Raw genomic sequence first — 19,929 nt, 5'->3', positions numbered from 1 at the left:
GAAAAAGAAAAATAGGGTAAGAGAGGAGGAGAGCAAGAGGGAGCCTGGAGGGGAGGTCGGTCATTTCTCCATGATGATGGAAGGAGGTTAGACGTCTTTGCTATATTAAAATATTAGGCTTCATTAAGAGCTCTTTAGTTATTCATGGAGCATTCCACGTGGCTGAAGGAGAGGCCAGATTTTCATTTGATTCCACCTTCCTAATCACTTGAGTTCATCAAGTCAAATCAGTGCAGTTCATCATCACTGAACGAGTGAATGAGGCAACTTTTGATCTTTTCGAAACGATCAATCAGTCCAACAATCAATCAGTGAATCAACTCCATCAATCAATCGGTCCAAATCAGTCAAATCATCTGTAATTTTCGTGAGACATCCGTCCGCCATCCAGGCATTTCTATTTTGCCGGACGAAAATGCATCAGAGAGCCTGTTCGTTACGATCATGTCTCTGACAACACCAAATTCCTGACGAAAAGAATTTAACCATGTCGACCTTAGATTAGCGTGCACTGCTGACCTCGCGCGACTGTAGGAGTGTGGGAACTTGAAAATAGTCCCATGTGGCCTCGGATTTTGCAACGAGTAGGCTGGGTCAAGCTTTCCAGCGTAAATATTACAAAACTCTTCGAAAGTGCTGAAATGCTTTCCTCCTGCAAGCAGAGTTTGAGCTTCATGCCCAGTCGCTCTGATACCAGCAGCGGTGGACTAAACTCCTCGACTCTGGGCACGTAAGTAGAGGCTGAGGGTTTCTCCGATGTACGATCCAGTTTGCTGAAAGTAAGCAATTTCGATGGCAGAGGGCCCGCTATGTAAAATGCCTAACAAAACGAGAAGTGGCAACCCAGATGCAAGTATGCGTACACACAAGCCTTGTAAGGCCTACAAATTCCCAAGATTTCCCTCCGCTTCCCCCCCTCCCCCCCCCGGATGCATTCTATGCTTGAATCTAACAGACTTGTTCACATTTAATTGAAGGAGTGCTAGAATCTTTTCACATTATGGCGTTAGGTTCTGCTATGAACCATTTACTTGTTCCGTTTTTGAGCAGTACTAGAAGCTTTTGATCATGGAGCATGGTGGGACGTCGAATTAGTGGCTAAAAATGAAGACGAGTACATAATACATTACAAAGGATTCCGCAAAGAAGAGGACCAAGAAATTTCCTTAAACCTCATAAGACTTAGAACTAAAAAGGCGGACATCTCAGATTGCCAAGATCTACAACCAGGAACGGATATTGTAGCATTTGCAGTGCATCCTTATGCTTCCAGATTGAATTCACGCTTGAGCACACTTTCTGTAAGTAGGAATTCATTTTCCATACATGCACACTCTTCAACTTTCCAATTTCTTTGAAGTGTTTTGGCCACGCATCGGTAATCTGCAGCTTTTCATCTGTCAAATGACTATTAAACCGTCCCTTGCCAAATGGTTAGATGGTATCCTAAGCATAGGTGAGCATATTTCAGTGTTAGAATGCTACCACATGCCAATGCAATATACTCTAACATGCAATTTGCATCATTTACTCCTGATCAAAAGTCATTTATCTATCTACGTCAAGCTTACTTTGGTGACAAAGCCTATAATTCCTAGTGCTTAAGTGAGATTAACTTAGAAGTTCAAAGATTAAAGATTGAAGACTAAACTTTGAAAACACTTTCTCTCTCTATATATGTGTGTGTGTGTGTGTGTGTGTGTGTGAGAGAGAGAGAGAGAGAGAGAGAGAGAGATTTAGGGATACACTATCGCCCTTTGTAGCAAAACATTGCTCACATGCTTCATCCTTTTCTGCTAGTACCTTCACTTGAGGCATGGCACACAGACATATTGATCCGGCTGTTTGTCACAGATGCTTGGCTCCATAGGAATCTATGCCTCATCTCCTTTGGCATTGTCCACATACCCGTGTTGTCTTGGATCTCTTTTGACATCGTCTGAGAACTATATTGTTTTTCATATGGGTTCATTACTGGGCACTTTAGACTCTATGGAAGGATAGAAATCATATAGTCTTTGGTGATCCTACCTTCTTAACCTTCCCTTTCTTTCGACGCTCTCTGCAGCAATCTTTCCTTGATTGTCTACAGACTCGTTACATAGACTACAATGTATACTTGTCATATAGTGAGATCTTGTGTTGATGTACTTTTTAGCTCCCCATTCAGGGGAAGCTATTGTGAAATATAGTGCATCAAAATCTTCCCAAAAAAAAAAAAAAGGGATGTGTATGAGACATAAAACACACGCACGCGCACACACACAAAGCACAATCCACCCAAAGCGGTTAGGCTTTGATCTTTTTTTCACGTGTGTTCGTTATTGGGGACTCTAGAGTCTCTGGAAAGACCGTAATCATAGAGTCTTTTGAGATTCCACTTTCTTCAAATTTTCCTTCTTCTGGGTGTCATTGAGGCAATCTTTCTTGGATTGCCAGCGTGCTTGTCAGATAGATCATACTCTTTTCTTATCTTATAATGATATTTTTTAATCTTGTAGTTATTACCCCTTTTTTTGGGGACTGCTCATTGTAATATAAAGCCAAATGGATTTCACACACAAAAAAGGGTGTGTGCGCACACACACACACACACATATAATAAGCAGCCTTAGGAACAAGTAATGGTTTAGGGCTTGGTAGACCCTTGGAACACGTTTTGTGTGACATGATTTTCTAGTAGAAGATTGTTAAAAGACATTTTTAAACAAGATTATTTCAAAGGCATATTTTCAAAAAACATTGTTAAAGCTTCAATAAAATACTCATGAACGTTTTTATTTAAGATTGAAAGACACCATTAATAGAATTTAACATTAAGTATTACAATTTTACAATTTTTCTTTTTGTGAAACATGTATTGCAAATTGCATTTCTCGAAGGATTTGTTGATAAATAGAGGAAAGATTGTTAAAAGAATTAAAGATGCACAAGGTTCTATTTAGATAAAAGTGTTGTAGGGTACATGACACAATCATCAAATGATTATAAGCACTACGGTGATCACTAGTCTTTTGTTTTTCTCATCACCACAACCAGATGAGCTCTACGGTGATCACTAGTCTTTTGTTTTTCTCATCACCACAACCAGATGAGCTCTCCTCATGAGACACAACTTACCCCCCACTGTCATGATATTTGCCCGAGTGAAAGTAGCACTAAGCTGTGATCTTTTCGTCGTCATCTTTTGGATCCGAAGGTGTCATGAAGCATTGTGCATTGGCGCATTTTGTTTTGAGTTTGCATTTTTTAATATTTTAGAAGGATTTGCACAAAAATTAAGCTCAAATCGTGAACAAATGGCACATAGGCAAAACTTTTTCATTACTTCTCATGGCATTTCCTACATTGGAAATATATGCTCTTATGTCACACCTTTTATTCCGATGTCCAACTATAAGCCTTAAGCATTCATAATCCTCTTTTAAGAATTTGTTATTACAAACATATCCCAATTGATGTCAAGTCTATATATCTCTTTGCTCACGTGGATCCATCCTCTCATGAATCTAAAGGTTTCTGGAAACTTCTCTCCCTTAAGTTGTGTATAAAACAAACCAAGGAACCCATGTGCCCTAACACATGCTCATGTATCACTCCTGTTATTCTGACATAAAATAATCTCCCTTCCTGTGAATATTGTAAGACGTTCAAACCATTCAGAAATATTTTTTTCGGATAGATCTCTTTCAAGAAATTTGTTGATAAAGGCATGTCAAAAGGTTTCATAATGGAATCATGTTCCTCTGCCAGCGCAGTGAGTCGAGTTTAATATATTGGTCATATTTTCAAGTGGGCTCATCATTTTTCACATCTAATATCACGTAATGATACGCTTTATAATGATTTGTTGTAGTGAAAACTTTAAAGTGTTCTATTTAGGGAATTTAGTGCTTTTTGTTTAGAAAATAAATTCACGCAATAAGACTTAGAAATCGGTGCTTTTTGACGCACAAATATTACTAGGCATGAGTTGATATTTAGTGAGTACCATTATATTAATATGATATTTGCAATTGTAATTTGTTGCAGACATCCTCACTGTGGTTTCTAGGTCAACATATCTGACCTTGGTAACACACGGAGATGTCACGAGGAACAACTCTTTGATTACCACATTTGCTTTGGCCTTTGTATCACCCTCTGAATCAGAGTCAGACTCCTTCCGTTTGTTTTTCTGATCCGCCTTCTTCTTTCTGCAGTCCTTCGCAAAATGTCCTGGCGTGTCACAATAGAAACACTTCTTTTGCTTCCTCTTGGAAGTGTCCTCGTCATCAAAGTCGTCTTTCTTGGACTTTCCACCGTTAGGCTTGCCCTTTCCTTTGCCAGCATAATCCTTTGCCAGCTACGCCTTGTCGTCTTTGTCGTTGTTGTAGAGATTCTCCCTAGCTTCCTCCTGTAGCAGTAATGGACCCAACTCCTCAAAAGTCAAAGGTTTGGTCCTCTGTCCTACTGTCACAGTTGTAACAAAGCTTTTGAAACTCCAAGGTAGCCTCCTCAATACCATCAAGGCCAAATGGCACGAGTCCACCTTTTGACCAACTGATGCCAGTTGATCCCTCACTACCTTGACCTTCGTCAAGTGGTCATGTACCGAATCTCCCTCTTCCATATCAAGGTTGTAGAGCTGATGCTGAAGAAGCAAGATCCGGAATGTGTTGTCTGTCTCATACAGATCCTTCAGAGTGAGTCACTTCTAATGACGTCTCAACCATCTGGATGTGAGGAAGCACAGAGTCCGCCATAGTCCCTATCATCAATGCCAGGGCATGGGCATCTTTGTCTTCCCAAGCTTCGAGCTCCTCTCCGTCTACTGCCATGAGTATATTCCCCTGTCTGTCCACCATGTCCTCCGGCTTCGCCTCCACTCCCATTGTCAGTTTCCATAGCATCCGAGCCACTAAATGACTCTGGATCTTCACCTTCTAGATTGGGTAGTTTGTCCCGTCCAGTTTCCCAGACTCTCCAAAGTTAGGGATAGTGAAAGAAAGAAATCTGGGGAAGGAGGAAGGGAGAGCAAGGGCTGAAGAGGCTGAAGAGGTCGACATCTCTACTGCTAAACCACACATCAAAGTCAACCAAACTCAACCTTCAGTAGACCAGAACTCTGAATGCACCTGTCTGAACCTGAGTCACCCTCCTTCTCGCAAGGGCACTGTCCTTCAGTCGTGGAAGTCGATTCCCGGAAGTGGCTGGAGATGTTGCAATGTGGCTTTGAATAAAGTGTATACAGCTTACTGCCCCTTTAGTTAACTGAGGGCCGGTTTCAATGGTTCCATTGCTGGGAAAGTCACCATATTCCTACAGAGGTGAGCCCTAGTAGTGTTGGAAGAAGAAGGCCTCCATTGCATTCTTGTTAGAGACATAAAAACAGCAAGCATGTCACACTGTGAGAGGTCACTGTCTATCTCAGAGCAGGAGGAAGATAGAAGGTCGGACAGCTTTGAGGAGGAGCAAAACACCAGTGAGGGTGAAGAAGGGTAGGATGGTGAGGGCAGCATGTTCTTTTAGGGCATGCCACTGAGGTATCCCAAGATGAAGCTGAAGAACTAGATGCAGAAGCCCTCTTCAAGATGAAATTGGCAAATGCAGTGGGCACTTTGACACAATTGACCCAGAATCTAGCTAGAATTTTGTATGCCTCTCCCAAGAGAAAAAGGACAGCCAAGAACAAGCAGAGGAAGCAAAGGCCTACGTACAATGATGCACCTTCAACTGGACAGCTACTCGTGACTCCACCTGTAATGCCCTCAGTTGCTCTCGCATGGGGAATGCCCCACAAGCCAACAATTTTCAGTCGGTGAATTATGGACAGCAACCCTTTCCTCCTCCGGTCATGCACCTAAGATACTTCAGAGGAGGGTCAGTCTTCCAAGCAATGGTGGGACAGCCCATAGAAGGGCTAGGAATGCACGGGAAGTTTTCAGCCAGGAATGCAAAATTTTCTGCAACAAATGGCGGGGGGTATGCAGGCTGGAAATCCCAACATGATGTATTCAAATATAGGGATGCAGTCCGGAATGCAGATGGGGATGCCAGGAATGATGGGTGGTTCCCTGAACATGCCACAGATGCAGGAAATGGGACCTGGAATGCTCAATCCAGCCGTGGGAGTTGGTAGCAATGCACAGAGTATGGGCCAGACAATGCCACCTCCCTATTTGCAGCCACCTGTGTATGACAATATTGCACCCAAGGGCAAATTGAAAGACTACAAAGAGCGTGGCACTACTATTAAAGTTTGAGACATTCATTGGGACACAGGATAGGCTGAAAGCATGGACTTTTGTGCAACAATTTGATGCCGCCTATGTTGAGAATGGTGTGTGTAAATTGCACCATAAGGGTTATGGGACAAACCCTAACCCTAACCCTAAGGGGTCCATGTATATATTCCTATTTGCCTTGGAATAGTGTACAGTTAGCCTATCTTGTGCACTCCTCTCTCTCTCTCACTCTCATCTCCGTTTTATCATGGTATCGGAGCCAATGGTGCTCACAAGCCCTTGCATGTTGTCAAGGCAATAAGCCCTCCACATGTGAGGCATCCTCCATCTCCACCTTGTGAGTTTGAGAGAGTTTTTTTTTGTAAAGGAGAGTTCTTGAGATTTCCGTCATTCGATCTTGAGAGTTTTCGAGAGAGATTTCTGGTTGTCCTTCTTATCTTGCTTGACAGAGTTCTATTCTTTAAAACGATTTCTATTATGCTAAACAGAGAGTCAAGCGAGTAGAAGGAAATATTGTTTGTGAGAGGTAGATAGGGAGAGACTTCAAGCTGAGTGGTTATGCAAAGCTCCATCCAAAAACAATGGAGGAACCAACAACCACCAATGAGCCCCAATGGAGCTCCCGGCATGTAGCAACTCCCACTACTCCTTCATCAACATAAGCCATGGCTCCCGCGACTTCATAGCGACGCTTCTCCAAAGGCTAAATCAATGTCCATCCAAACCCGGCCTGCCAACAACAACGCTTCAAATGGCACCTCTCCAATGAGCTCACGTCCAACGGCCTTCACGCCTCTAATGCAAGACGACAACATACGGCTCCTCAGCAGCTCACGTTCTAGCCACCGAGCTCTTGACATAGCTGGCGGCTCATCTCCGTAACGGCTCCAAGCCCTCCATCAGCGACCTAGCCAGCCCACAAGCTCTAGTGCACTACCTCCAGTAGACCTCTCGACCACGAGTGCCTTTGCCATAGCCACCGACGACGGGTAGCTCCAACAATGTAACGCCTCTCTATAGGCAACCTCAACGGCTTCTCCAATGCTATCAAGCAACCCTCCAACCTGCAACGAATGAATACACCAGCAGGCAGCTCTCCACACGGCCGCCTCCTTCATCACAGATCTCCACTTAGCCGCCTCCACGAGGACTCCACAAGCTCCTCAGCTTCGCCTCCACGAGGACGAGTTAGCTCCCAGGCTTGACGACCAGCTGCTAAAGGCCATAGCAGCCTCTCTCTCAGCCGACTGAGCAGCCCTCACGATGGGCAGCTCCAACGTAGGCTGCCAAGCCTCCACGAACATAGCCTCGTCGTTCTCCGTCACCTCCTACAGAGGGACCTATCTCTTCTCTCTATTCTCTCACTACTCCATCTCTACCCCTCTCTACATTCTCTCACCTCACCAATAGCTGACACGTGGCAGATAGGCCTCCACTTGGGATAGGTCACGTTGACCAGAGGTTAGGCTTATCCTCCCAGGTTTGGTTAGCTTTAACCATAGTTAACCCTAACCATGGTTACATCATCATGGTCAACTAACCATGGCTTGGGTTGACTAAACCTTTCCTAACTCAGGTCCAGTAAGCCACATCACCACTGCCCCCTCACCTGACATGTCGCAGTGCTAGACCACAGTGCCACCTCAGCATCTGTGCTTCACAGGCACACTGTGTGCTCCAGCATATGCACACACAGTCCACATCATCAGTGCATTTTTTATTCTTCCATGGGCTCTATCTTTCAATCCAGGTGGAATTTGGAGGCGCTCCGAAAACCAAAATCACTCGCCAGAGCACAAGAGATTGCTCAAAAGTTTGATAAAGTTCAGTTTGACCCCGCTTCAAAGAAGACGGTGGTCCCACTGCAACCCCCTCGCGCTCTACGCACCTGTCACATCAGTTCTGACATTTGGAAATTTCAGTTTGCAGTATTTGCAGAAACCTCTCCATCGGCGCCACTCCTGATCAGCTCGCATCCTCTCTGAACCCAGCACAAACCTAATGAAGATAAAATCTATTTTGCTGCTTTTTCATATCGTTCGACCTGTAGACTAGTTATAGGACTAGCTACCTTAGAGGAGATAATCCACAAAAGACAATCTGAAGCCCTGCCCAAAAATTCCCAATTAGTTCTCGAACGGTCTTAGTTCCTACGGAACCTAACATCGGCATTCATCTCACACATACCGACACCTGTTTCATTCTTTGACAGAGGGCAGATTCACTCTTGTTGAGTCACTTGGCAGTTTGGGTTTCTGATTCAGGACAATTGCACCTTTGCACGCACATGCCACATTGTAAAGTCACTAATTGACTATTTTGGCATTCGGTTTTTGCACCACTTCTACAAACCTTGTAAAGCCTCTGGCTATCACCAGCACTTGGTTGCTATTTGTATACAGGATTTGATTTTTGGTGCACCATGGCAAAAACACATGATGATGTCATATTTCTTGATCAGAGTAGCAAGCTTGATGATAACAACTATGGCAATTGGAAGTTCAAAATGCTGAACATTTTTCAGTTGAAGAACTTGTGGGTCATAGTCATAGAAGATGAAAAGAGACCCGAGCCAACTTCGGCAACTCCTCTTACGGCAGATCAGCAACTAGAGTTCACAAAGAAACAGAAAGAGTGGGATACCAAGGCTCGACTTGCCTTGAATATCATCAATTTCAATGTAAAAGATATGATGATCCCTCTTCTTTGTGGGCAGACTTCAGTTGTACTTGCTTGGAAAGCTTTGGAAAGGAGGTACAATGCCAACAACATGTCACGTATTCTCTTGTTAGAGAATCAACTGAACAACAATCCAATGTTTCCAAATGAATCAGGTCTTGACTTCTTACTTAGATTGAAGGACATTACATCAGTGTAAGACTGAGGGTCCTTGGGTTTAGATTTGAAATCTCTAATTAATGCCAGTCCATCTCCATAAACTGCCCATTTTCCAGCTTTGCATGCACCTTTTACTTTGGTAAGTTCGATACTCCTTTGTTTGAGCTGAGTTGGAGTGAGTTCCTCAGATATCTGTATCCATACCCTTCATCTTGTTTGGCATCCCATTCAACTTGTGCTATCTCCTTCTCTCCTCTTCATTGGATTCTCTGTCATCTTCAAAACAGCCAAGGCAATCTTCTAATACCCCTCCAATGCGTAGTATTTTCTTATTATACACTCTGGCTTCTTGTTCTTTTACTCCTACATAAAGATCTTCTTTATTGACCTTGTTGTTGGCCACAATAGCCATCTCTTGTTTGGTTGAACGAACTTGAGTGGCGATCAAGAGCTGCAACCATACGTCTGAGCTCTCTCACTTCTTGTTGTAGAAAATATATTTGCTCCTGTGGATTAGATCCAATCCTCCGCTTGTAATGCACGAATGGCTGAGCAGGAGGTACGGACGAGAGAGAGAGAGAGAGAGAAGAAGAAGAATAATAATAATAATATATTATCGTCCTCTGAAGACCAAAAAATCGGCCTATGGGACCTGAGCAATACAAAATTCTCGTACACAAAGACTCCTCCCTTGGAGGGGAGGGTATTAAGAGAAACTACCTTTATGTCTTAGGTGAGTTCCTGTGCTTGAAAAGCTTATAGACAAACGTTCCTAAAGCTGGGGGTGACCCGCTATGTAGCATATCAGCCAGTCTGTTATGTCCCTCGAGAAGAGAGCTAAATGCTTTCCGGATGTGAGTATAGTAAGGGCATATCATTACCATGTGTTCTTCAGTTTCTGCCATTCTCTGGTCACATAATTGGCATATTTTGCTCTCTTTTGGCATATCTTTCCATCCTCCTATTTCAATCTGCAGCTGGTGTGATCGGGTGCGAAGTGAGGCCAAAGCTCTTCACTTATGTATTGCCATAGGTGTGCAAATGTACTTCTGCGTGGCTGCAAAGAGAGAGAGAGAGAGAGAGAGAGAGAGAGAGAGAGAGAGGGGGGAGAGGGAGGGAGGGAGTCTATTAAGGTCCACGGAAGACCATAGGTCTATGAGACAATAGAAAAGCCATCCAATACATCAGTTTAGGAAGGGCACATGGCAGCTCCCTAAGAGTGCAAAAAGCAACTCCACTTATTTAGAGTACTTAGATTATGTCCTGAAAAAAAAACATATAGTCGGCCTTACATCATTTTAAGACTGACAGTATTTTGGTTTTGATTTAAACTCCTTAATGATTGCTATTCCTCCACGATACACTGCCCATTTACCATCCTTCCTGGCAGCCCTAACTTTGGCTAATTCTTTTGCTTTATCTTTCAGCTGAGCCTTTGTGAGTTCCTTGGCTACCGTTGCTTGGGTAGCTTTCCCTGCTAGCTGCATATGAGGAGGCAACCTCCCCCTATAGTTTGGATTATACCAACACTTTTCTTTATCATGATTATCTTTTCCACAGATTTCACATGGTATCTCTCTTTCTTTGAGTCTACTCCCATACTCTTCAGTTGTTTCTTGATTATCTTCTCAAGCTTAAGAGTCTCCTTTAGGACTCCTTTCTTTTTTTTTCTTGGTTTTAGTTTTAGACTTTGCTTTAGACTTCTTGTCTTTACCTTTTTTCTTCCTCTTTTTTCCTTCTCCTTCTCCTTCTCCTTCCTCATCCAAATCTTCGTCGGAACTGTTATCTTTTGAACTATCACTCTTCTCAATCTCTGAGTCGGAATCCTCCTCTTCCTCTAATTTAGAATCAGAGTCATAATGCTTTTTCTTCTTTACCTTCTTTTCTTTGTTCTTTGAAACACCAGATCTTCTTTCTACCCTTTGGGCAGCTTCTACCAGATTATTGAAATCATTTACTCCAGCAAGTTGGTCACGGCTTGCTACTGCGGTTTGCAACTCCTTGTTGAGCCCTTTGCAAAAATAGTCTTCCAACTATTCTTTAGAAGGTCTTTGCGGTGTTGCAAGCCAGATACAGGTTTCTAAAATTTTGTGCATAATCCTCCACTAATAAGTCTTTCTACTTTATGTTGCGAAGTCTTTTAAGCATTGACTCCGGTGTTTTTCCCTTCTGAAATCTTCCCAAGAAAGATCGCTTCAACTCATCATATGTAGCAAAGTGTGGTAGCCCATACTGTATGAACCAGCTCATTGCTCTCCCTTCCATTGTGGCTGCAAACTGCTCCTTCTTTATTGCATCTGCTAATCCCTAGAAACCGCTTGCAATCCATCGGATCTTGAACTACCCTACATGACTATCAGGGTCTTGTCCTTTTTTCCCTTTGAACTTTGCAGCTTTTACCAGTGGATTTGGGTTTGCCATGATGATAGGTGGTGGATCAGGTTGTCTCCTTCTTGGTTGAGGTGGCAATGGATTGAACAAGTTTCTTCGGGCTGCAACACAAACTGTTGTTGCTACATAAGAACCATAGGTAGTTCTAATGAGAACTTCTGATGGTGACGTCGGGGTTAGGCTTGGATTTTTTTTTTTTTTTTTTCAAGAAAAGTACTTCATTAAGTATGAATAAAAACCACAGAGCAAGCTCAAGTGCGGGAGTACATCATGTCAAGCATGAGAAAACAGCTCAGAATGAGCCAACAAAAATCCCAGGTGGCGGCTGAAAATGCCACCTCATCCCTGAAGGAGAGTCAGAGAAGAAAGGACAATCCTTCCAGACTCTGAGAAAAGCAACCCTCCTGTCAGGCTTGGATTTGCTTCCTCCACTTCTAAATACTCCGAACTCCAAGTAGAATCCGTAGAAGATCCTTCTCTACTCGGCACATAGTCGACATCATCACTGCTTTCTCCATCTTGTTGTTGTTGGAGGTCGGTTTGACTTGAGGCTTCGGACCTGACTCTCGCCTTAGTAAAATAGGTGTGGCCTCTTCGGGTAGGAGTCTCCTGTTCTCCTGTGTCCGACATTCGCTACCCGATCCTCCATGAAGGCCATGATCACCCTTAGTCGGAATTCGATCGGAGCTTCTCTCATCTTCTTTTTATCGTACTATCATTCACATTAATTGCTTGTAGATTTCCCGTCTTTCATCAATTTCCTTCCACGATGGAAACAACCTCTTCCTTCTTTATTTGCACCCAGCTGCCTTTCTTTCATTGTCGTTCTCCCTTGCCAATTTCATCAAGATCTTCATCCAACACTTGATTTTCTCTTTTTGCTTGCCCATTCCCTTGTGGGTTGCAAGCGTGCGTCCGCTTCGTCTTGCTCTCTTTCTTCCTCGTCTTGCTGCCGCTTTTGCACATCTTGTTAGCACTTTCCGACACGCGGCATCAAGCTTCCTTGATTCTTTCCATCTCGAAGGCTTTTCTGAACTCGAACCAACTGCAAGATCGCCAAATGTGTTCAGGGTGGTTATACCCAGAGCACTTCTACATCATACCTCAAACAAACACTTCCCATTGAGAGTCTAAACATAGAGTCGGAACTCAATCAGACATAAGTAAGAACAGTTCACAACTCAATAGCACATTGCGAATAATAGATACAAATTAGAAAGTGTTTTCCTTGCATTCATCATTATCGGAACAGTAAAGAATAGAACTGATAAACATAGCATCATTGCACTCCAATTCATCTATGAATTTTGTCCAACTACTAAGACTCATTAGCACGAGTCCAATAGTTACATGCATATATAACTGAATAACTGTTTTAGAACGCTGACTATGACAACTAACCCCTAAGGGTGCTACTTAGGACTAGAGCTAGCTATAGGTGCCTAGCTAACCCCTAACAGGGTCCATTGAAGAATATTCAGCTAGGTGAGCAAGCCTTCTAACTTTTATTATGGTTTCCCCAATGACCCAACTAATGATCCCACCATTCCCAAACATAGCTCATGACTTAGTCTAAGACCCTATAACATTAGACCTTACAAAACATTTGCCTTGCTTGACAATATCGGCTCCAAGCCATAGCAACCTAAGGGGCAAAATTGGCTAGATAGATGGCAATCTTGCCTAACTACAAGCAATAAGCAACCACGGACCAATGATGGATCCACAGTATGGGATCAAAGGACTGCCAAGTGGAAAAGATGCATTGATTGTTTTCCAAATTAGGGAATTAGGGCTTACTTTTCAAACATTTGAATGTCTTCCCCATAGTGGTAAACCACGAAGTAAGCAGGATCTGAAACATTAGAAACTGCCAGATATCTTCAAACATTTGAATGTCTTCCCCATAGTGGTAAACCACAAAGTCTTGAAAGCAGGATCTGAAACATTAGAAACTGTCAGATGTGAAGTAGGAGACATTTGAAGGCTTCTATATATTTCATGGGTTTGTGGATTTACAAGGATTTTGGAATAAAGTGATTGACTTCTTTGCTGGTTTATGGAGCTTGGAAGATTCGAGATGGCTTGCTGCTTTGTGAGTTTGGCCTCATGTCTTGCTTTGACAGATTGATTTTGGATGGAAATGTCCTATCTTATGTAGGAAGATTATATATTTGACAGTTTCATCGAGCAATCTTAGACATGCCCATGTGGACAACACACAACCAATGTCTTATATCACAAAATACGTAAATCATCCAAAATTAGCTGTGTATTTTGAACCCAACTACAGTTACATCAATTTCGATGCATGTTCACTAAGTAACCATGCTCCCATTATTGCATGGTCACTAAGTAACAATGCTCGTGAAAACTGTAGGTATGCACCAAAAACAGATGAGTTATTACAACATTAGGTTGGTAAACATGAAAAAAGAATTCTGTTTAGGCAAACCACAAGCGTCCATTAAATAAATCAAGTGGAACCGTAGTGCACGGCTCTCAAATTCAATTAATATTCAAAAAAATAAAGTAAATATGGATATTCATATAAGGCTTTCCTATGCAGGCTTGGTATGATGCAAAGGTCATCTCAAAAGACCAGAAGTCTCACGATTACGGATGTGCTTGTAAGTTTACCATTCAATTCTACAGTTCAAGACTCCGAGATGTCAAAATGGGAAAGCAAAGGCCTCTTTTGGAATGCACAATGGTTGTGACAATTGGAAAAGTTGGTATTCTTCAGGTGCCTATCATCATGCCATTTGAGGCCACATTGGGAAAATGTCTAGCTCCTTCAGCGACCTTTCCTAAAAGACGATGGTCAAAAAACTCACATTCAATTAAAGAAATTGTCCTTTTTTATAGATCTTTAGATTCATCATACAGTAGAACGCAGAAACAGCTAGATTTAGTTGACCTCACAATGTGTCAAGAAGACTCTAATTCACAAAATTTCTTGGAAGGAAAATGCACACTCATAGATTTCAACACGTGCAAAGAAAAAACTGAGCGTGCTAACTTAAACTTGGTATCAAATCCGGATGATCAAGTCCTTTTAGACTCCATGGCAGAACACAACCAGATCAACTGTGAAAGACTGGGAAACTCTTCAGATGAAGGTGTGACTTTGGATCTTGATCATAATGAACCGTCAGTTCCAAGTTGTGAAATATTGGAGGGTTCTGTAAATAACATTGTAGAGATATTGGAACATTCTGAACTGTCAGGTCCAAGTTGTGAAATATTGGAAGATTCTGTAAACAACACTATAGGGAAATTGTTCATTAATTGTAGTGTAAGCTCAAGTCAATCTGAAAAGGGTATGGAACAAAATGCATTGGGTAGGACAGATAAAATAAGAACTCGTCCAAGCCTTCCCCGCAAGGTAAAAATTGTTCAGGAAGGTATATATGCTGAGACTGGCAACGAAAAATGCTCCAAACGTCAGAGAATGGGCAACAAGCCTGAAAAAGAGGGAAATCACGATGACTACACAGATGGTCAACACAAAATAAGTCATCCAAGGGTAACAATATACACTAAAACCCACAATCAAATATGTTCAAAGCGCCAGAGAATGGGCCAGAACAATCAAGAACAAGGATACCACTGTGAAGTAAACAGTCACACAAAAAGAACACACCAAACAGTGTTTAAGAACTATAAAAAATGGCATGGTAGTGAGTCCAGCGACCCGTCTCCAGAAACAAGTCGACAAAAGGCAAAGGATAAGGACAACTTGCAGTCTAATGAGCCATTGAACAGTCCACATGAAACCAGAGACAAAGATCAGAGTTCAAGCTCCCACACCAAAGGATATTCTGCCAACTGGTCAGAGCCAAGTGATAATGAGGAAGATATGAAAGCACACCAAGGAATACAAAAAAAATGCCAGTCTGTCCCAAACTCACTTGAAAATAGCAATACATTGAGCTCATCTGAAGGGGAAAGTGCCACTATTGAAGTGTCTGCAAAGTTGTATGAAAGAAGACAAAGCAGCTTCTTGAAGAAAGAAATCGAAAAACATGGAAATACTAAGCCATACTTGAATGCAAAGAAATGTCCTACAAAGGATTCAGACAAACAACAAAAACCTTCAAGCTTCAGAAAAATCACAACGCAGCAGAGACTTCCAAAGATACAGCTGTTCCTAGAGAAAAACCAGGCTTTCAAACCTGCAAACGAAGAAGATAACCCTGAACAAGGAGATTCAAAATGGCAGAAACTTTCAAGCATGGCTTCAGACAAAATCGAACTAGTAAATAGTTCAGAGAAGCAGCATGGATGTGCTTGTAAAGAAGGGAAAGATGTAAATACCTGCTTGAAAGACGAATATGATATGCCAATGGAAGAAATGAAGAACACTCTGAACAAACTACCACCTAAGAATCCTGCCAAGATTCAGAAAAAGAGGCTTGCAGTGTTGAGGTCAGATGGTCAGAAAAGACACACAGCCTCAAGAAAGAAAGAACGACAGAAGAACAGCATCTTATTTAATGAAATTTTCGAGAAGATTATTAAAAATACACATGAGAATGAAACAACAGATTGGAGAAGGTTGCCCCAACGAGATGATAAGGAGGATTTGCAAGAAGAGTGTACATGGGATCCTATAGTTTTTCATGAAAAGGGAAATTCTTATGAGGAAAAGATTGATGAGGAAGAAGAACTCATGAGGAACATATGGCGTGACATGGAATTATGTTTAGAAATTGACAATCATTCAGAAGTGGTAAGTCAGTAAACTACCTCTTGGTTTAAAAATGTATACACACACATCGTTGCCAAATTCTGATCTGTTATCTCTGGATTACTTCTTTTCCCCTAATTGTAACAGATGGAGACCATACCAACAGAAGGAGATCGAAAGTCTAATGAGATAACTTCTAATACCAAACACCACCTGGTCCTTGATCCAGAAGAGGGTTATGTTTGCACTTCTTGTGGGTTGGTGGTGATCCATATAGACAATGTGTTCTCTCCATTGACAGAGGATAAGGTACCTATGTTTTCTTTCTTTCCTTTTGAGCACCATCATTCTCATTTTGTATACAACACTGACAATGCACAGAATGTATGCTTTATAAAAAGCTGTTTTGTCCCATGTGAGCGTTGCACAAGTCAAATGCAGGTTGAATTATCCTGTCACTATAGCTCAATTCACATATTGAGGCGTTTGAATGGGTACATGCTGAAATATGTAATTTCTGAGATTACTGAGTAGTGAACGACTTCTCTGGCATGCTTGTTACTTACTGATAAGCTTGTTAAACATTTATCCATCCCTTCACAAATAGTCCCTCTTTGAGTGCCTCTGTCTTTTTTGAAATGAGGAAAGTTACCACATTCACGTGAAACTTAAGCACGTAGATAAAATCTTCTTTTGTAAAGTCAGAAACATGTCTTTGCAGATTTCTGTGTAGTTTCTGAACTTGAAATTGTGTCAGCTTCGTAAACAGTGTAATCAATGGTGCAAGAGAAGGCATGATGAAAATGATGGTCAAGCTTTTAATGACAAGGAGAACAGAGAAGAGCAGTCATCTATATATACAACATCAATCACCAGAGATGCTTCAAAAAACAAATCTTCAGTCTGGAGTCTTATACCAGACCTTAAGGCTTCGATGAGGACCCATCAAGTCCATGCATTTGAATTTCTTTGGAGAAATATAGGGGGAGGTTTAGGACCAGGTACTCAAAATCATCCTCAAGAATTTGGAACTGGTGGATGCATAATCTCACATGCTCCAGGTACAGGCAAATCACTCCTGATAATCAGCTTTCTCCAAAGCTATTTGCTTTTAAATTCATGGTGCAGGCCTCTCATTGTGGCACCCAAAAGCATGCTACTTCCATGGCAGAGAGAATTCAGCAAGTGGAAGGTTAGTATTCCCGTGTATATTTTGAGCTCCTCTTTGTCCCAGGAGGAATCTGGAAAACCTATAAAACCATCACACTCCAGTTCAGCATTGCGTCATCTGTCAATAATATCCAAGTGGCAAAAGAAAGAGAGTGTGCTGATTGTGAGTTATCGACTTTTCTCACTGTTTACGGACGAGGAAAATGTAAAACTCACAGCTGAATCTAGGAAGATTGGAAGCTTGCTGTTGAACAGCCCCGGGCTACTGATATTAGATGAAGGGCACTTACCACGGAATAACAGATCAAAAATCAGAAAGTCTCTATTACAGGTGCGCACAAGACTAAGGATCCTATTGTCAGGCACTCTATTCCAGAATAATGTTCAAGAGCTTTTCAACAGCTTATACCTAGCGAGGCCAACTTTTATGGACAGTTTCCAGGGAACTGTAGGAAAGAGGTGAGATATGGCTTCTATTCATACTGAGTAGCATTATTGCAGTGATGTGATTTCAGTTATGCTCTGATGTTGAAAGAAAAAGACAGTGGCTGCCAAGGCAACTGTTATGCATTTTAATCATGGTAACAAACATTATTGCAGTAATGTGTTTGCAGTCATGCTCTCATGTTGGAAGAAAGGAGGGAGTGCCTGCCAAGGCAAAACACCATCTCAACAGTTTTTAATTTTATTAAAATCTAAACACTGAAAATTTAATATTCCACCTTTTTGATCCTCAAAACGTAATTGCATTCAAAGTACTTTTCACGTATGAATTCAAAGGGTTGAAATGACAATTTTTGATAGGGCTCTTAACTGTGGAGAGTGTCGTATGAGATGGAAGCAATAGGTTGAGTTGGAATTCGAAGAGAAAAGAATTTTAAAAGAAAATTGGTTGGAATTCAAAGGCCAATTCAAGCTGGAATCATGGTAAAATATGAGGCAGTATACAAGGGTGGTTATGCCCTCCTAAATGCTGCTCTACTGTCATGCATTTACAATATATATTGGATCACTATTCAGGTTCTGAGTGTGGGCGTTTTCTTTCATTCAGGTCTTCTATCTTGCATCTTGCTCTGTTGTAATTCTTTCCACGATATAGTTTGTGATTTCTTAATTGAAATCCTGGTATTCATAGACTCTTATCTCTTCAATTCTGCAGTACTTGGAAGCATATGAAATGAAAACGGCACCAGAGAAAATTCTCTAGGGTTGTACCTTGTCAAAGCATTGTCCCCTAAAATTATTTTTTTGCAGCCTTTGCCACTTAAAATTTTCAAGAAATTTGGTCAATTGGGACTGTGTAGGTGGGTTTGACAGGAAGAGTGTGCAGACAGAGGTAGGTTGACACTAGGGGAGGAGTAAGGATCTAATGGGATCCCATAATAGCAAACGTGTCCTTGTCGTATGATTGAAGGCAAAGTTAAACTCGGGCAAGAATAAGGCCACAATTTCCTCATGGGATTCTGCAAGAACATTTTAGAGATTGAGCTTGTGGAAGTCTTTGAAACACACTTTTTTTTTTTTTTGCAAAAAAGAGACTTCTATTAAGTAAGAAAGAAACTCGCTAGAGCAAGCTCTATGCGGAAATACAACATGCTAAACATGTAATAAAAAACACCTCTGAAGAATGAGGTAGAAGGAAACCAAGGCTGAGGTAGAAGGAAACCAAGGCTGAGGTTGAAAATGCCAACTCAATCCTGTAGAAGTCTCAGCAAAGAAGAGAGAGTCTCTCCAATCCCTGAGAAAAGTAACTCTCTTGGAGGAGGCTGTTCGAGAGGATCCCTGCATGGTCGCCCATATGGCCATCAAAGTGTGTACCGTATCTGTCCAAGTACTTTGGCCAAGCTTTGAGAAGGGTGAATCTGAGAACCCTCCATAACCTCAGTGCATCTGGCTCTCCAAATGTGCCATGCTGCAATGCTAGCTAAAACCTCCCATGGAGAGTCAACCGAGGAATGAGCAGACCTGAAGAGAGTGGCTGGAACATCCTCTAGAGAGCACGACCCCACAAGGTGTCATCGGATGTGAAGAGCCGAAGACGAGTCATGTCTCTCAAAGAAAACCTAGGGCCCTGAAAGAGTGAGCCAAGCCACTGATCCCCAGGTCACATAGAAGGGGAGGCAAACAAAAGTGCTGAAAAGTCTTGCAATCCCCTTCCATATGATTCTCGCCTATCTGCAATCCCAAAGGCAGTGCTGTATTGTCTCCAAATAAAAAAGGCAACAAGGGCAAGTAGGGTCAGCCCCGAACCTGAATCTCCATTGGTTCACTGCTATCCCACCATGAATAGAAAGCCAAAAGAAGAGTGATTTTTCTATTCCGGCGGGATTTCGAGAGCCTCTGCCAAAAAATTTTCTGCAAGTTTGCAGAAATCTGAAAATTCTCCCAATGAGGATCTCTGGTGGGCCTCCAACCCCTACAGCTGAGCTGGAATTTCCTGGCATTACTGACCGTGTAACGAAAGAAGGGGATGCCCTTCTCTCGGTGCCCTTCATCTATCCACTCCCATTCCCCGGGGTCCCTTGCAAAAACTTAATTGGGACACCTCCATAGAGCCACAGCCTCCATGAGCCCAGGGCAATGAGTAGCGGGTCAGGATCCAAGTACCAC

At 42.1% G+C, this 19,929-nt stretch overlaps 1 protein-coding gene across 2 annotated transcripts in view; it reads left to right on the top strand.

Moving 5' to 3' along the window:
- The first annotated feature begins 279 nt into the window (after positions 1 to 279).
- LOC147880983 (uncharacterized) overlaps positions 280 to 19,929 on the top strand; it is a 59,657-nt gene continuing 40,007 nt past the window's right edge. Inside the window, exons 1-5 of one of the 2 annotated variants that reach the window (XM_087370094.1) lie at positions 280 to 874; positions 1,051 to 1,301; positions 14,026 to 16,191; positions 16,297 to 16,458; positions 16,919 to 17,778. In XM_087370094.1, coding sequence (XP_087226220.1) covers positions 793 to 874; positions 1,051 to 1,301; positions 14,026 to 16,191; positions 16,297 to 16,458; positions 16,919 to 17,778 — 3,521 coding nt within the window. In that variant the 5' untranslated portion in view covers positions 280 to 792. Of the gene's footprint in view, positions 875 to 1,050; positions 1,302 to 14,025; positions 16,192 to 16,296; positions 16,459 to 16,906; positions 17,779 to 19,929 lie in introns of both variants that reach the window. The other variant, XM_087370093.1, reaches the window with a different exon arrangement.

This window comes from Dipteris shenzhenensis, chromosome 31 (genome assembly GCF_047967505.1).
Source record: "Dipteris shenzhenensis isolate YYH24624 ecotype China chromosome 31, Dip_SZ_1.0, whole genome shotgun sequence".
Taxonomy (NCBI): domain Eukaryota; kingdom Viridiplantae; phylum Streptophyta; class Polypodiopsida; order Gleicheniales; family Dipteridaceae; genus Dipteris; species Dipteris shenzhenensis.
Note: the sequence above shows the minus strand (reverse complement) of the source record. Positions and strands in the feature narration are given on the sequence as shown.